General features: G+C 49.3%; 1 protein-coding gene and 1 long non-coding RNA gene across 2 annotated transcripts in view; one reads left to right on the plus strand and one right to left on the minus strand.

Moving 5' to 3' along the window:
* Nucleotides 1–787: 787 nt before the first annotated feature.
* On the minus strand, nucleotides 788–5,289 carry LOC141145807 (uncharacterized). The gene is made up of 3 exons (XR_012244651.1): nucleotides 5,137–5,289; nucleotides 1,086–1,145; nucleotides 788–998 (listed from the first exon to the last, which is right to left on the minus strand). It is a non-coding gene; the product is annotated as an uncharacterized lncRNA (long non-coding RNA).
* Nucleotides 5,290–5,398: 109 nt separating this feature from the next.
* PITRM1 (pitrilysin metallopeptidase 1) overlaps nucleotides 5,399–11,165 on the plus strand; it is a 94,870-nt gene continuing 89,103 nt past the window's right edge. Inside the window, exon 1 of the mRNA XM_073629892.1 lies at nucleotides 5,399–5,549. Coding sequence (XP_073485993.1) covers nucleotides 5,512–5,549 — 38 coding nt within the window. The 5' untranslated portion in view covers nucleotides 5,399–5,511. The remainder of the gene's footprint in view (nucleotides 5,550–11,165) is intronic.

Genomic DNA, 11,165 nt, shown 5'->3' on the forward strand with positions numbered 1-11,165 from the left:
GTTGACCATGGCAAAGCCTGTTCTGAGTGGAACCTGTTCTGTTAAACCGCTGTATGGTCTTGGCCACTGTGCTGCATCTCAGTTTCAGGGTCTTGACAATCTTCTTATAGCCTAGGCCATCTTTATATACAGCAACAATTCTTTTTTTCAGATCCTCAGAGAGTTCTTTGCCATGAGGTGCTATGTTGAACTTCCAGTGACCAGTATGAGAGAGTGAGAGCGATAACACCAAATTTAACACGCCTGCTCCCCATTCACACCTGAGACCTTGTAACACTAACGAGTCACATGACACCTGGGAGGGAAAATAGCTAATTGGGCCCAATTTGGACATTTTCACTTAGGGAAGTACTCACTTTTGTTGCCAGTGGTTTAGACATTAATGGCTGTGTGTTGAGTTATTTTGAGGGGACAGCGAATTTACACTGTTATACAAGCTGTACACTCACTACTTTACATTGTATAAGGTTAAAGGGAAACATTTAGGGACTTTATATGAATGCATGGCCTGGTAAGGCCCATTGTTCAACCCCTGGGGACTTTGAATGAAATTGTGGCCTGGTAAGGTCACACATTTCCATCCCTATCATGAATCAAAGGGGAGAGAGCAAAGGGGGTGGGACTTTATGTGAAGCACTTGGTTGCAAAAAAGGTAAGTTGGTGAAGATAATAGGTTTTATTGATTGCCATCTGACATAACCAACCATAGCAGTTAAATACAACGATAATGGTATAAAATAATACAGTACATAAAGTCATAAAATCAGTATCACATAAAATAGCAATAAAACAGCCTTACAGAGTTCACCAAAATGATCATTGAATAGAACAATAGTTCATCGTAGTACTTGCAGAGCCCATGAACTTCTTGGTCCTAAATGGGAGTATTAAATGTAAACTTGGTATTCGAGTAGTGTTAAATGAAAACAAGGCGTATGGCAGCTCTACGCGTTTCGTGGCTAGGAAGGCCACTCATCAGGAGCGAGCACAAGATGTATCTATGAGTAAAAAATTTAATTATTTTAGGTGTAGTAATATAGGTGAACATGTATAGTGGTGGGGTATGAAACCCTTAGACCAAATACCTGTTAACACTAGGTGTCCGTATGGTGGTGGCGTAATTACATTGTAGCAAAGTGTAATTTCTTCAGTGTTGTCACATGAAAAGATAGAATAAAATATTTACAAAAATGTCACTTTTGTGAGATACTATATATATATACACTGCCACTAACTGAATAACCTGCCTGCTTAATCTAACTCAAGCGATCTCTCTGTCAATGCCAACAACACTACATGCGGCCGCTATATAAGCAGCCTTATATAGTGTGGGGCGTGGACTTAGTCCCCCTGAGCCATGCAGAGCGCGCTGTGGTTGGCCAAAGCATGTAGGTCAGGTGCATGCTTTGGCCAATCATCATACAGCAATGCACTGCGATCTTGCAGTGCATTATGGGGCCTTCCGCGGCGCTCGATTTTCCCACGATTGCCCCATAATGTTCGCTGTTCTGTGAACACACGATGTTCGAGTCAAACTTATGTTCGACTTGAACATCGAGCTCATCCCTATAGATAATACACAAGTACATATTTGGGGGGGCACACCCTACAATGCGTTTAAATTCACGATGGTGCTGCTATAAGACCTACAAACAGTACAAAATATTTTACAGCGCACACATACAAGAATGACATTTCCTGCAAGGCTAGTTAAAAACACCTGAACATATTCAAAAAATACGGGGGTTTGGTCACACTATATGGTCATATAGTGCTAAGCCCACTTACTGCGACAAAGTACCCCGAATTAGTGGGTCCTACTCTAGTAATAGAATGGAAGATATAGATAATACAGTTCAGAGTATATAGTGCAGTCTGAGTAGTAAATATAATACAGTGGAGAGTATATAGTGCAGTCAATGTAGTATATATATAATACAGTTCAGAGTATATAGTGCAGTCCGTGTAGTATGTGTAATACAGTGGAGAGTATATAGTGCAGTCCATGTAGTGTATATAACACAGTTCAGAGTATATAGTGCAGTCAGTGTAGTATATATAACACAGTTCAGAGTATATAATTCAGTCCGTGTAGTATAAATAATACAGTGGAGAGTATATAGTGCCATCAGTGTAGTATATATAATGCATTGCAGAGTATATAATGTAGTCACTGTAGTACATATAATACAGTGGCGAATATATAGTGCAGTCAGTGTAGTATTTATAATACAGTACAGATTATATAGTGCAGTGCAGAGTATATAATACATTGTATAGAAGTGGTTAAGGAGAACCCTATGCCAGAGTTAAGAAAAAAAAAAGGCGTGGGGTCCCCCCCAGAATCCATACCAGTCCCTTTGGGTCTGGTATTGATTTTAAGGGGAACTCCACGCCAAAATAAAAAAATAAAAAAACAGTGTGGGGTCCCCCCCAAATCCATACTAGGCCCTTTGGGTCTGGTATCGATTTTAAGGGAAACTCCACGCCAAAATTAAAAAAAAAAATTGGCGTGGGGTCCCCCCCAAAATCCATATCAGACCCTTATCCAAGCATGCAGCCTAGCAGGCCAGGAAAGGGGGGGGATGAGCGAGCACCCCCCCTCCTGAACCATACCAGGCCGCTTGCTCTCAACATGGGGAGGGTGCTTTGAGTTGCCCCCCAAATCACCTTGTCCTCATGCTGATGGGGACAAGGGCCTCTTCCTGACAACCATGGCTGGTGGTTGTCGGGGTCTGCGGACAGGGGGCTTATCAGAAACTGGAAGCCCCCTTTAACAAGGGGGCCTCCAGATCCCGCCCCCCCCCTTCCTATGTGAATTGGTATCGGGTACATTGTACCCCTACCCATTCACCAAAAAAGTGTCATAAAGTAAAAACCACAACAGACAGTTTTTGACAATTCCATTATTAAAAATTAAAAAAAAAAGTGTCCTGCGATGTCCATCCATCGTCAATCACGCCACCTGACGGACCCAAAAAATAGAAAAAATTCAAAAGGCTCCGCCTCCATAGGAGGCCTGGCGGCGACTGCTGCCTTTTGCTTTTGACAGCTGTTATATAGGCAAAGGCGGGGCCACCCGGTGATATAACCGAGTGACCCCGTCCCTTCTGACGTCATGTGACATCAGAGGGGGGCATGGTCATCCAGTTAAGTCAGCGGGTGGCCCCGCCCATGCCTATATAAGAGATGTCAAAGCGAAAAGACAGCAGTTGCCGGGAGGCCTCCCTCTCAGAAACCATGAATCAGACTGAGATGGAAGTACAGTTAAATCTCACTTGTTTATCAATAATAAAAAAAGGTAAACGTAGTCAAAATATAGCCAGAGCCAGAAGGAATGTCAGCCAAGCAAGTCTTTAACAGGAACACAGGAGAGCATCTCTAGAGACGTGACCAAGGCGAAGGCAGAGATCATCTGGGCTGGACGGCTTAAGTAGGCAGGACTGAAGAGCAGGATATCATCAACAGGTGAGTCACTGTGGAGAGATAGGAGCTGGCAATTAGCCGACAGCTGAGCGGCCAGCTCAGAGAAGGAAGGGCTGAGCCCAGCTCTGACACCCCCATAGAGGCGGATTTTTTTTGTTTTTTCTATTTTCGGGCCTGTCGGGCAGTGTGATTGACAATGGATGTACATTGCAGGACACTTTCTTTTTTAACCACTTCCGGACCACCGCATGCCGATATACATCCTAACTTTGAAGAGGAATATCGTTGTTATGGCAGCAGCTAGCTGCCATAACCCTGGTATCCTCTTCTTCGGCCAGCGGTGCGGTTTCCGATAATGGTGGGCCCCCGCTCCTGCTGCTCTCCGGTGCCCTCCTCCGTGTACCAGAGCCGTCGTCGGCGATCGGATCCTCTTCTGTGTGTGGTATGGAGACGAGTGAGGGGAAGATGGACTCCACCCGTCTCCATACCACTGCAGGGCAGAAGTGACGTCAAATTGTCACTTCCGCCCATATAGAGTGAGAGCAATAATTCTAGCCCTAGACACTCACCTCCTACACCCCCAGTGTCCACACTCACCTCACAACCCAGCCCACACACTCACCCCATACACCCCCAGTGCCCACAGTCACCTCCTACACCCCCAGTGCCTGCACTCACATGTCTCCAGAAAACAATTGGTGGCTGGGTGATGTAGTTGGTCTTTACAAGGTGCAGACCAACCATCTTCCATAGCCCCCAGCATCGCCTCTGCAGCGGGGGGGTCTGGGGCTGATCCAGATGATAGATTGGGGGTTGCCCATCTAGGCGTCCACCCCAGCCCCGGCTCTCCTGCACTCCCTGCCAGGGATGGACCATAACGCCCGCAGAGCAAGCCTCTCCTCCTGCTTCCTCCTCCTCCTGCCTTACAGCCACAGAGTAGGAAGAAGGATGTGGCTGTGAAAGGGGGGGAGGAGCCACAGCCATGCCCAATCCCAGTGCGAGGCAGGGACAGTGTGGGGAAGGAGGGCAGGCTCTAAGGATGATTGACAGCTTCACCTGCTGTCAGGCGTGGAGTCAGCGACAATGTTGCACAGATGGCGAGGGGTGGCAGATACGACTCTGAGTATCACCGCAAATGTCAGATCGTGGGCAGTAAATCTAATGTGGTAACTTGTAAAGGCTTATAAAGCATGCACAATTTTAAGGTTTGGTATCTATTTACTCGGCGTTATATCATCTTTTAGATTTTACAAAAAAATTGAGTTATATATTGTGTTTTATTGGCCTTAAAATTCAAAAGGTATTATTTATCCCCAAAAAATTGCGTCTTAAAAAACCTCTGCGCTAGTACCGTGTGACATAAAAATTGCAAAACACGCCAATTTATTCTCTAGGGTCTCTGCTTTTAAAAAATATATATGTAATGTTTGGGGGTTCCAAGTATATTTCTAGTAAAAAACACTGGATGTTACATGTAAACAAAAAATTAAAAAAAGTCCCGGACTAGAAGTAGTTAAAGAATTCTTTTACCTTCACCATAAGGGGGTTAATGATACAGAGACTCCAAAAAACTGTCAGGGTTTAACCCCCTCCTTACTCTATCCATCAGTAAATTTAAAAAAAAGATGGATTTAGAAAAAAAAAGTCTGAAGAGAACCAACAGAAAGGCAAACTGACAACTTTCCCTACAACGAAATAACGCAGAATCACCTCCAGCCAATCAGCTGCCACCTTTCTTCCCCTCTGTAGCGTTCCATCAGTTTTAAAGCAACTCAACCACGTGATTGGTGGAGGGCAGCTTCTCCCGCTGCACAGACCAACTAAATTTCAGTAAATGCGTTAGATAACACCATATGGTAGGTGAGCGATAAGGGGCGGAGTGACGAGGACATGTGACGTTCAGAGCACGCTGACAAATGAGCAGAGTGCTCTTCACATGTTCTGTTCCAAGTCTGGGAGGCCACGCCTCTCCGCCAATCAACACACACATAGGTCTGGCTTCGGCCAGTGGTTATCCGGGATGGTAGGGGGTGGGGAGATTATTCTGCTGAGTGAAGCCGGGCCGGTTGGGTGTACTGCTCAGAGATGCTTAGGCAATGCAAAGCCGGGCTGTTCGTGAGCAGGTGAGGTGACAACTTTTCATTGTATTCTTGTCATCAAACTTTATGTGGTGATTGGTGTGTGCTCATAGTTCTCTTCATGTGCCTACACGTGCTGTGACAGTGCATGCTTTATTACTGACCCCATGCTAGACAGTACCTTCTGTGTACATGTGCAAATATACAGTGCCAGGCTGTAATGGCAGAGTCTGCTAGAAGATGGGGGACCCAGGCAGATGGGCTCTCATCTGTCCTGAGAGAGAGACTGAGACTCTCTATACACACACACGAGACTGTCATCACCTAGAGAGAGCGCATAAGAGAGGTAGACTGTCTTCGCCTAGAGAGAGTTCATGAAAGAGAGATCCTGTCCTCCTATATGCAGAGAGAGAGAGACTGTCTTCGCCTAGAGAGAGACTGAAATCACATAGCAAGAGACTGTCATTACATAGAGAGTGTGAGCGAGGGAGACCGTTGTGCCTGCTATCACTGAGCGAGAGGCTGTCATCACGTAGAGGGTGTGAGTGAGAGAAAACCTGTCTTCATCCAAGAGAGAGACTGTCATCACCTAGAGAGAGAGAGAGACTGTCATCACCTAGAGAGAGAGAGACTGTCATCACCTAGAGAGAGAGAGAGACTGTCATCACCTAGAGAGAGAGAGACTGTCATCACCTAGAGAGAGAGAGAGACTGTCATCACCTAGAGAGAGAGAGACTGTCATCACCTAGAGAGAGAGAGACTGTCATCACCTAGAGAGAGAGAGACTGTCATCACCTAGAGAGAGAGAGACTGTCATCACCTAGAGAGAGAGAGACTGTCATCACCTAGAGAGAGAGAGACTGTCATCACCTAGAGAGAGAGAGAGACTGTCATCACCTAGAGAGAGAGAGACTGTCATCACCTAGAGAGAGAGAGAGACTGTCATCACCTAGAGAGAGAGAGAGACTGTCATCACCTAGAGAGAGAGAGACTGTCATCACCTAGAGAGAGAGAGACTGTCATCACCTAGAGAGAGAGAGACTGTCATCACCTAGAGAGAGAGACTGTCATCACCTAGAGAGAGAGAGACTGTCATCACCTAGAGAGAGAGAGACTGTCATCACCTAGAGAGAGAGACTGTCATCACCTAGAGAGAGAGACTGTCATCACCTAGAGAGAGAGACTGTCATCACCTAGAGAGAGAGAGAGACTGTCATCACCTAGAGAGAGAGAGAGACTGTCATCACCTAGAGAGAGAGAGAGACTGTCATCACCTAGAGAGAGAGAGAGACTGTCATCACCTAGAGAGAGAGAGAGACTGTCATCACCTAGAGAGAGAGAGAGACTGTCATCACCTAGAGAGAGAGAGAGAGACTGTCATCACCTAGAGAGAGAGAGAGACTGTCATCACCTAGAGAGAGAGAGAGACTGTCATCACCTAGAGAGAGAGAGAGACTGTCATCACCTAGAGAGAGAGAGAGACTGTCATCACCTAGAGAGAGAGAGAGACTGTCATCACCTAGAGAGAGAGAGAGACTGTCATCACCTAGAGAGAGAGAGAGACTGTCATCACCTAGAGAGAGAGAGAGACTGTCATCACCTAGAGAGAGAGAGAGACTGTCATCACCTAGAGAGAGAGAGAGACTGTCATCACCTAGAGAGAGAGAGCACGAGAGCGAGAGGGGCTCCCCCCCCTCCTTTTTCTTATAGAAACTCAACTGGTTTGGCAATGCTAACATGTATGTGGTCCTGCCAATAAAGCGAATTTGACTGCCTTCTCTTAGAGAGAGCGTGAGCTAGAACCTGCCGTCGCCCAGAGAGAGCGTGAGTGAGAGTACCTGCCGTCGCCAAGAGAGAGACTAAAATCACATAGCAAGAGACTGTCATTACATAGAGAGTGTGAGAGAGAGACCGTTGTCACATAGCAAGCGTGAGCAAGAGAGTGCCTGCCATCAATGAGGCTGCCATCACGTAGAGGGTGTGAGTGAGAGAGAACCTATCTTCATCCGAGAGAGAGATTGTCATCACCTAGAGAGAGAGAGACTGTCATCACATAGAGGGTGTGAGAGAGAACCTGTCCTTATCCAAGAGAGAGACTCTCTTTGCTATAGAGAGCACGAGCGAGAACCTGCCATTGCCCAGAGAGAGCGTGAGGGAGAGTGCCTGCCGTCACCGAGAGAGAGACTGTCATCACATAGCGTGAACGAGAGAACCTGTTACCACCGAGAGAAAGAGAGAGACTGTCATCACCTAGAGCGAGAGAGACCGTCATCACATAGAGGATGTGAACGAGAGAGAAAGACTAAAATCACATAGCAAGAGACTGTCATTACATAGAGAGTGCGAGAGAGACCGTTGTCACATAGCAAACATGAGCGAGAGAGTGCCTACCATCACGTAGAGGGTGTGAGTGAGAGAGAACCTGTCTTCATCCTAGAGAGAGTACGAGAGAGAGAAGCTGTCATCACCTAGAGAGAGAGAGCATGAGAGAGACTGTCATTACCAAGAGAGACTGAGCACGAGAGAGAGACTGAGCACGAGAGAGAGACTGTCATCACCTAGAGAGAGCACGAGAGACACTGTCATCACATAGAGGGTGTGAGAGAACCTGTTCTCAAACAAGAGAGAGACTGTCTTCGCTTTAGAGAGCACGAGCGAGAACCTGCCATCACCCAGAGAGAGCGTCAGTGAGAGTGCCTGCCGTCACAGAGAGAGAGACTGTCCTCACATAGAGAGCGTGAGTGAGAGAACCTGTTACCACCAAGAGAGGGAGAGACTGTCGTCACATAGAGAGTGTGATAGAGAGAAACTGTCATCACGTAGAGAGTGTGTGTGTGTGTGTGTGTGTGAGAGAGAGAGCGAGAGAGACTGTCATCACCTAGAGCGAGAGAGACCGTCATCACATAGAGTGTGAGAGAGACTGTCATCACATAGTGAGCGACAGAGTCCCTGCCACCATAGAGTGTGTGAGCGAGCGAGAGAGAGAGACTGTAATCCCATAGCAAGTGAGAGAGAGAGAGACAGGCTGTCGTCGCCTAGAGAGAGAGAGACAGGCTGTCGTCGCCTAGAGAGACAGGCTGTCGTCGCCTAGAGAGAGAGAGACAGGCTGTCGTCGCCTAGAGAGAGAGAGAGAGACAGGCTGTCGTCGCCTAGAGAGAGAGAGAGAGAGAGAGACAGGCTGTCGTCGCCTAGAGAGACAGGCTGTCGTCGCCTAGAGAGACAGGCTGTCGTCGCCTAGAGAGACAGGCTGTCGTCGCCTAGAGAGACAGGCTGTCGTCGCCTAGAGAGACAGGCTGTCGTCGCCTAGAGAGACAGGCTGTCGTCGCCTAGAGAGAGAGAGAGAGACAGGCTGTCGTCGCCTAGAGAGAGAGAGAGACAGGCTGTCGTCGCCTAGAGAGAGAGAGAGACAGGCTGTCGTCGCCTAGAGAGAGAGAGAGAGAGACAGGCTGTCGTCGCCTAGAGAGAGAGAGACAGGCTGTCGTCGCCTAGAGAGAGAGAGACAGGCTGTCGTCGCCTAGAGAGAGAGAGACAGGCTGTCGTCGCCTAGAGAGAGAGAGAGAGACAGGCTGTCGTCGCCGAGAGAGAGAGGCTGTCGTCGCCGAGAGAGAGAGAGAGGCTGTCGTCGCCTAGAGAGAGAGAGAGGCTGTCGTCGCCTAGAGAGAGAGAGAGAGGCTGTCGTCGCCTAGAGAGAGAGAGAGAGGCTGTCGTCGCCTAGAGAGAGAGAGAGGCTGTCGTCGCCTAGAGAGAGAGAGAGGCTGTCGTCGCCTAGAGAGAGAGAGAGGCTGTCGTCGCCTAGAGAGAGAGAGAGGCTGTCGTCGCCTAGAGAGAGAGAGAGGCTGTCGTCGCCTAGAGAGAGAGAGAGGCTGTCGTCGCCTAGAGAGAGAGAGAGGCTGTCGTCGCCTAGAGAGAGAGAGGCTGTCGTCGCCTAGAGAGAGAGGCTGTCGTCGCCTAGAGAGAGAGAGGCTGTCGTCGCCGAGAGAGAGAGAGACAGGCTGTCGTCGCCGAGAGAGACAGGCTGTCGTCGCCTAGAGAGAGAGAGAGAGACAGGCTGTCGTCGCCGAGAGAGAGAGAGAGAGACAGGCTGTCGTCGCCGAGAGAGAGACTGTCGTCGCCGAGAGAGAGAGAGAGACTGTCGTCGTCTAGAGAGAGAGAGAGAGACTGTCGTCGCCTAGAGAGAGAGACTGTCGTCGCCGAGAGAGAGAGAGAGAGAGAGACTGTCGTCGCCTAGAGAGAGAGAGAGAGAGACTGTCGTCGCCTAGAGAGAGAGAGAGAGAGACTGTCGTCGCCTAGAGAGAGAGAGAGAGAGACTGTCGTCGCCTAGAGAGAGAGAGACTGTCGTCGCCTAGAGAGAGAGAGAGACTGTCGTCGCCTAGAGAGAGACTGTCGTCGCCGAGAGAGAGAGAGAGAGAGAGAGACTGTCGTCGCCGAGAGAGAGAGAGAGACTGTCGTCGCCGAGAGAGAGAGAGACTGTCGTCGCCTAGAGAGAGACTGTCGTCGCCTAGAGAGAGACTGTCGTCGCCTAGAGAGAGAGACTGTCGTCGCCTAGAGAGAGAGAGACTGTTGTCGCCTAGAGAGAGAGAGAGAGAGACTGTCGTCGCCGAGAGAGAGACTGTCGTCGCCGAGAGAGAGACTGTCGTCGCCGAGAGAGAGACTGTCGTCGCCTAGAGAGAGAGAGAGACTGTCGTCGCCTAGAGAGAGAGAGAGACTGTCGTCGCCGAGAGAGAGACTGTCGTCGCCGAGAGAGAGAGAGAGACTGTCGTCGCCGAGAGAGAGAGAGAGACTGTCGTCGCCTAGAGAGAGAGAGACTGTCGTCGCCGAGAGAGAGAGACTGTCGTCGCCTAGAGAGAGAGAGAGAGAGAGAGACTGTCGTCGCCGAGAGAGAGAGAGACTGTCGTCGCCTAGAGAGAGAGAGAGAGAGAGAGACTGTCGTCGCCTAGAGAGAGAGAGACTGTCGTCGCCTAGAGAGAGAGAGAGAGGCTGTCGTCGCCTAGAGAGAGAGAGAGGCTGTCGTTGCCTAGAGAGAGAGAGAGAGGCTGTCGTTGCCTAGAGAGAGAGAGAGAGCTGTCGTCGCCTAGAGAGAGAGAGAGAGACTGTCGTCGCCTAGAGAGAGAGAGAGAGACTGTCGTCGCCTAGAGAGAGAGAGAGAGACTGTCGTCGCCTAGAGAGAGAGAGAGAGACTGTCGTCGCCTAGAGAGAGAGAGAGAGACTGTCGTCGCCTAGAGAGAGAGAGAGAGACTGTCGTCGCCTAGAGAGAGAGAGAGACTGTCGTCGCCTAGAGAGAGAGAGAGAGACTGTCGTCGCCTAGAGAGAGAGAGAGAGACTGTCGTCGCCGAGAGAGAGAGAGACTGTCGTCGCCTAGAGAGAGACTGTCGTCGCCTAGAGAGAGAGAGAGACTGTCGTCGCCTAGAGAGAGAGAGAGACTGTCGTCGCCTAGAGAGAGAGAGAGACTGTCGTCGCCTAGAGAGAGACTGTCGTCGCCGAGAGAGAGAGAGAGACTGTCGTCGCCGAGAGAGAGAGAGAGAGACTGTCGTCGCCTAGAGAGAGAGAGAGAGAGACTGTCGTCGCCTAGAGAGAGAGAGAGAGAGACTGTCGTCGCCTAGAGAGAGAGAGAGAGAGACTGTCGTCGCCTAGAGAGAGAGAGACTGTCGTCGCCTAGAGAGA

The sequence above is a fragment of the Aquarana catesbeiana genome, linkage group LG05 (genome assembly GCF_042186555.1).
Source record: "Aquarana catesbeiana isolate 2022-GZ linkage group LG05, ASM4218655v1, whole genome shotgun sequence".
Lineage (NCBI taxonomy): Eukaryota > Metazoa > Chordata > Amphibia > Anura > Ranidae > Aquarana > Aquarana catesbeiana.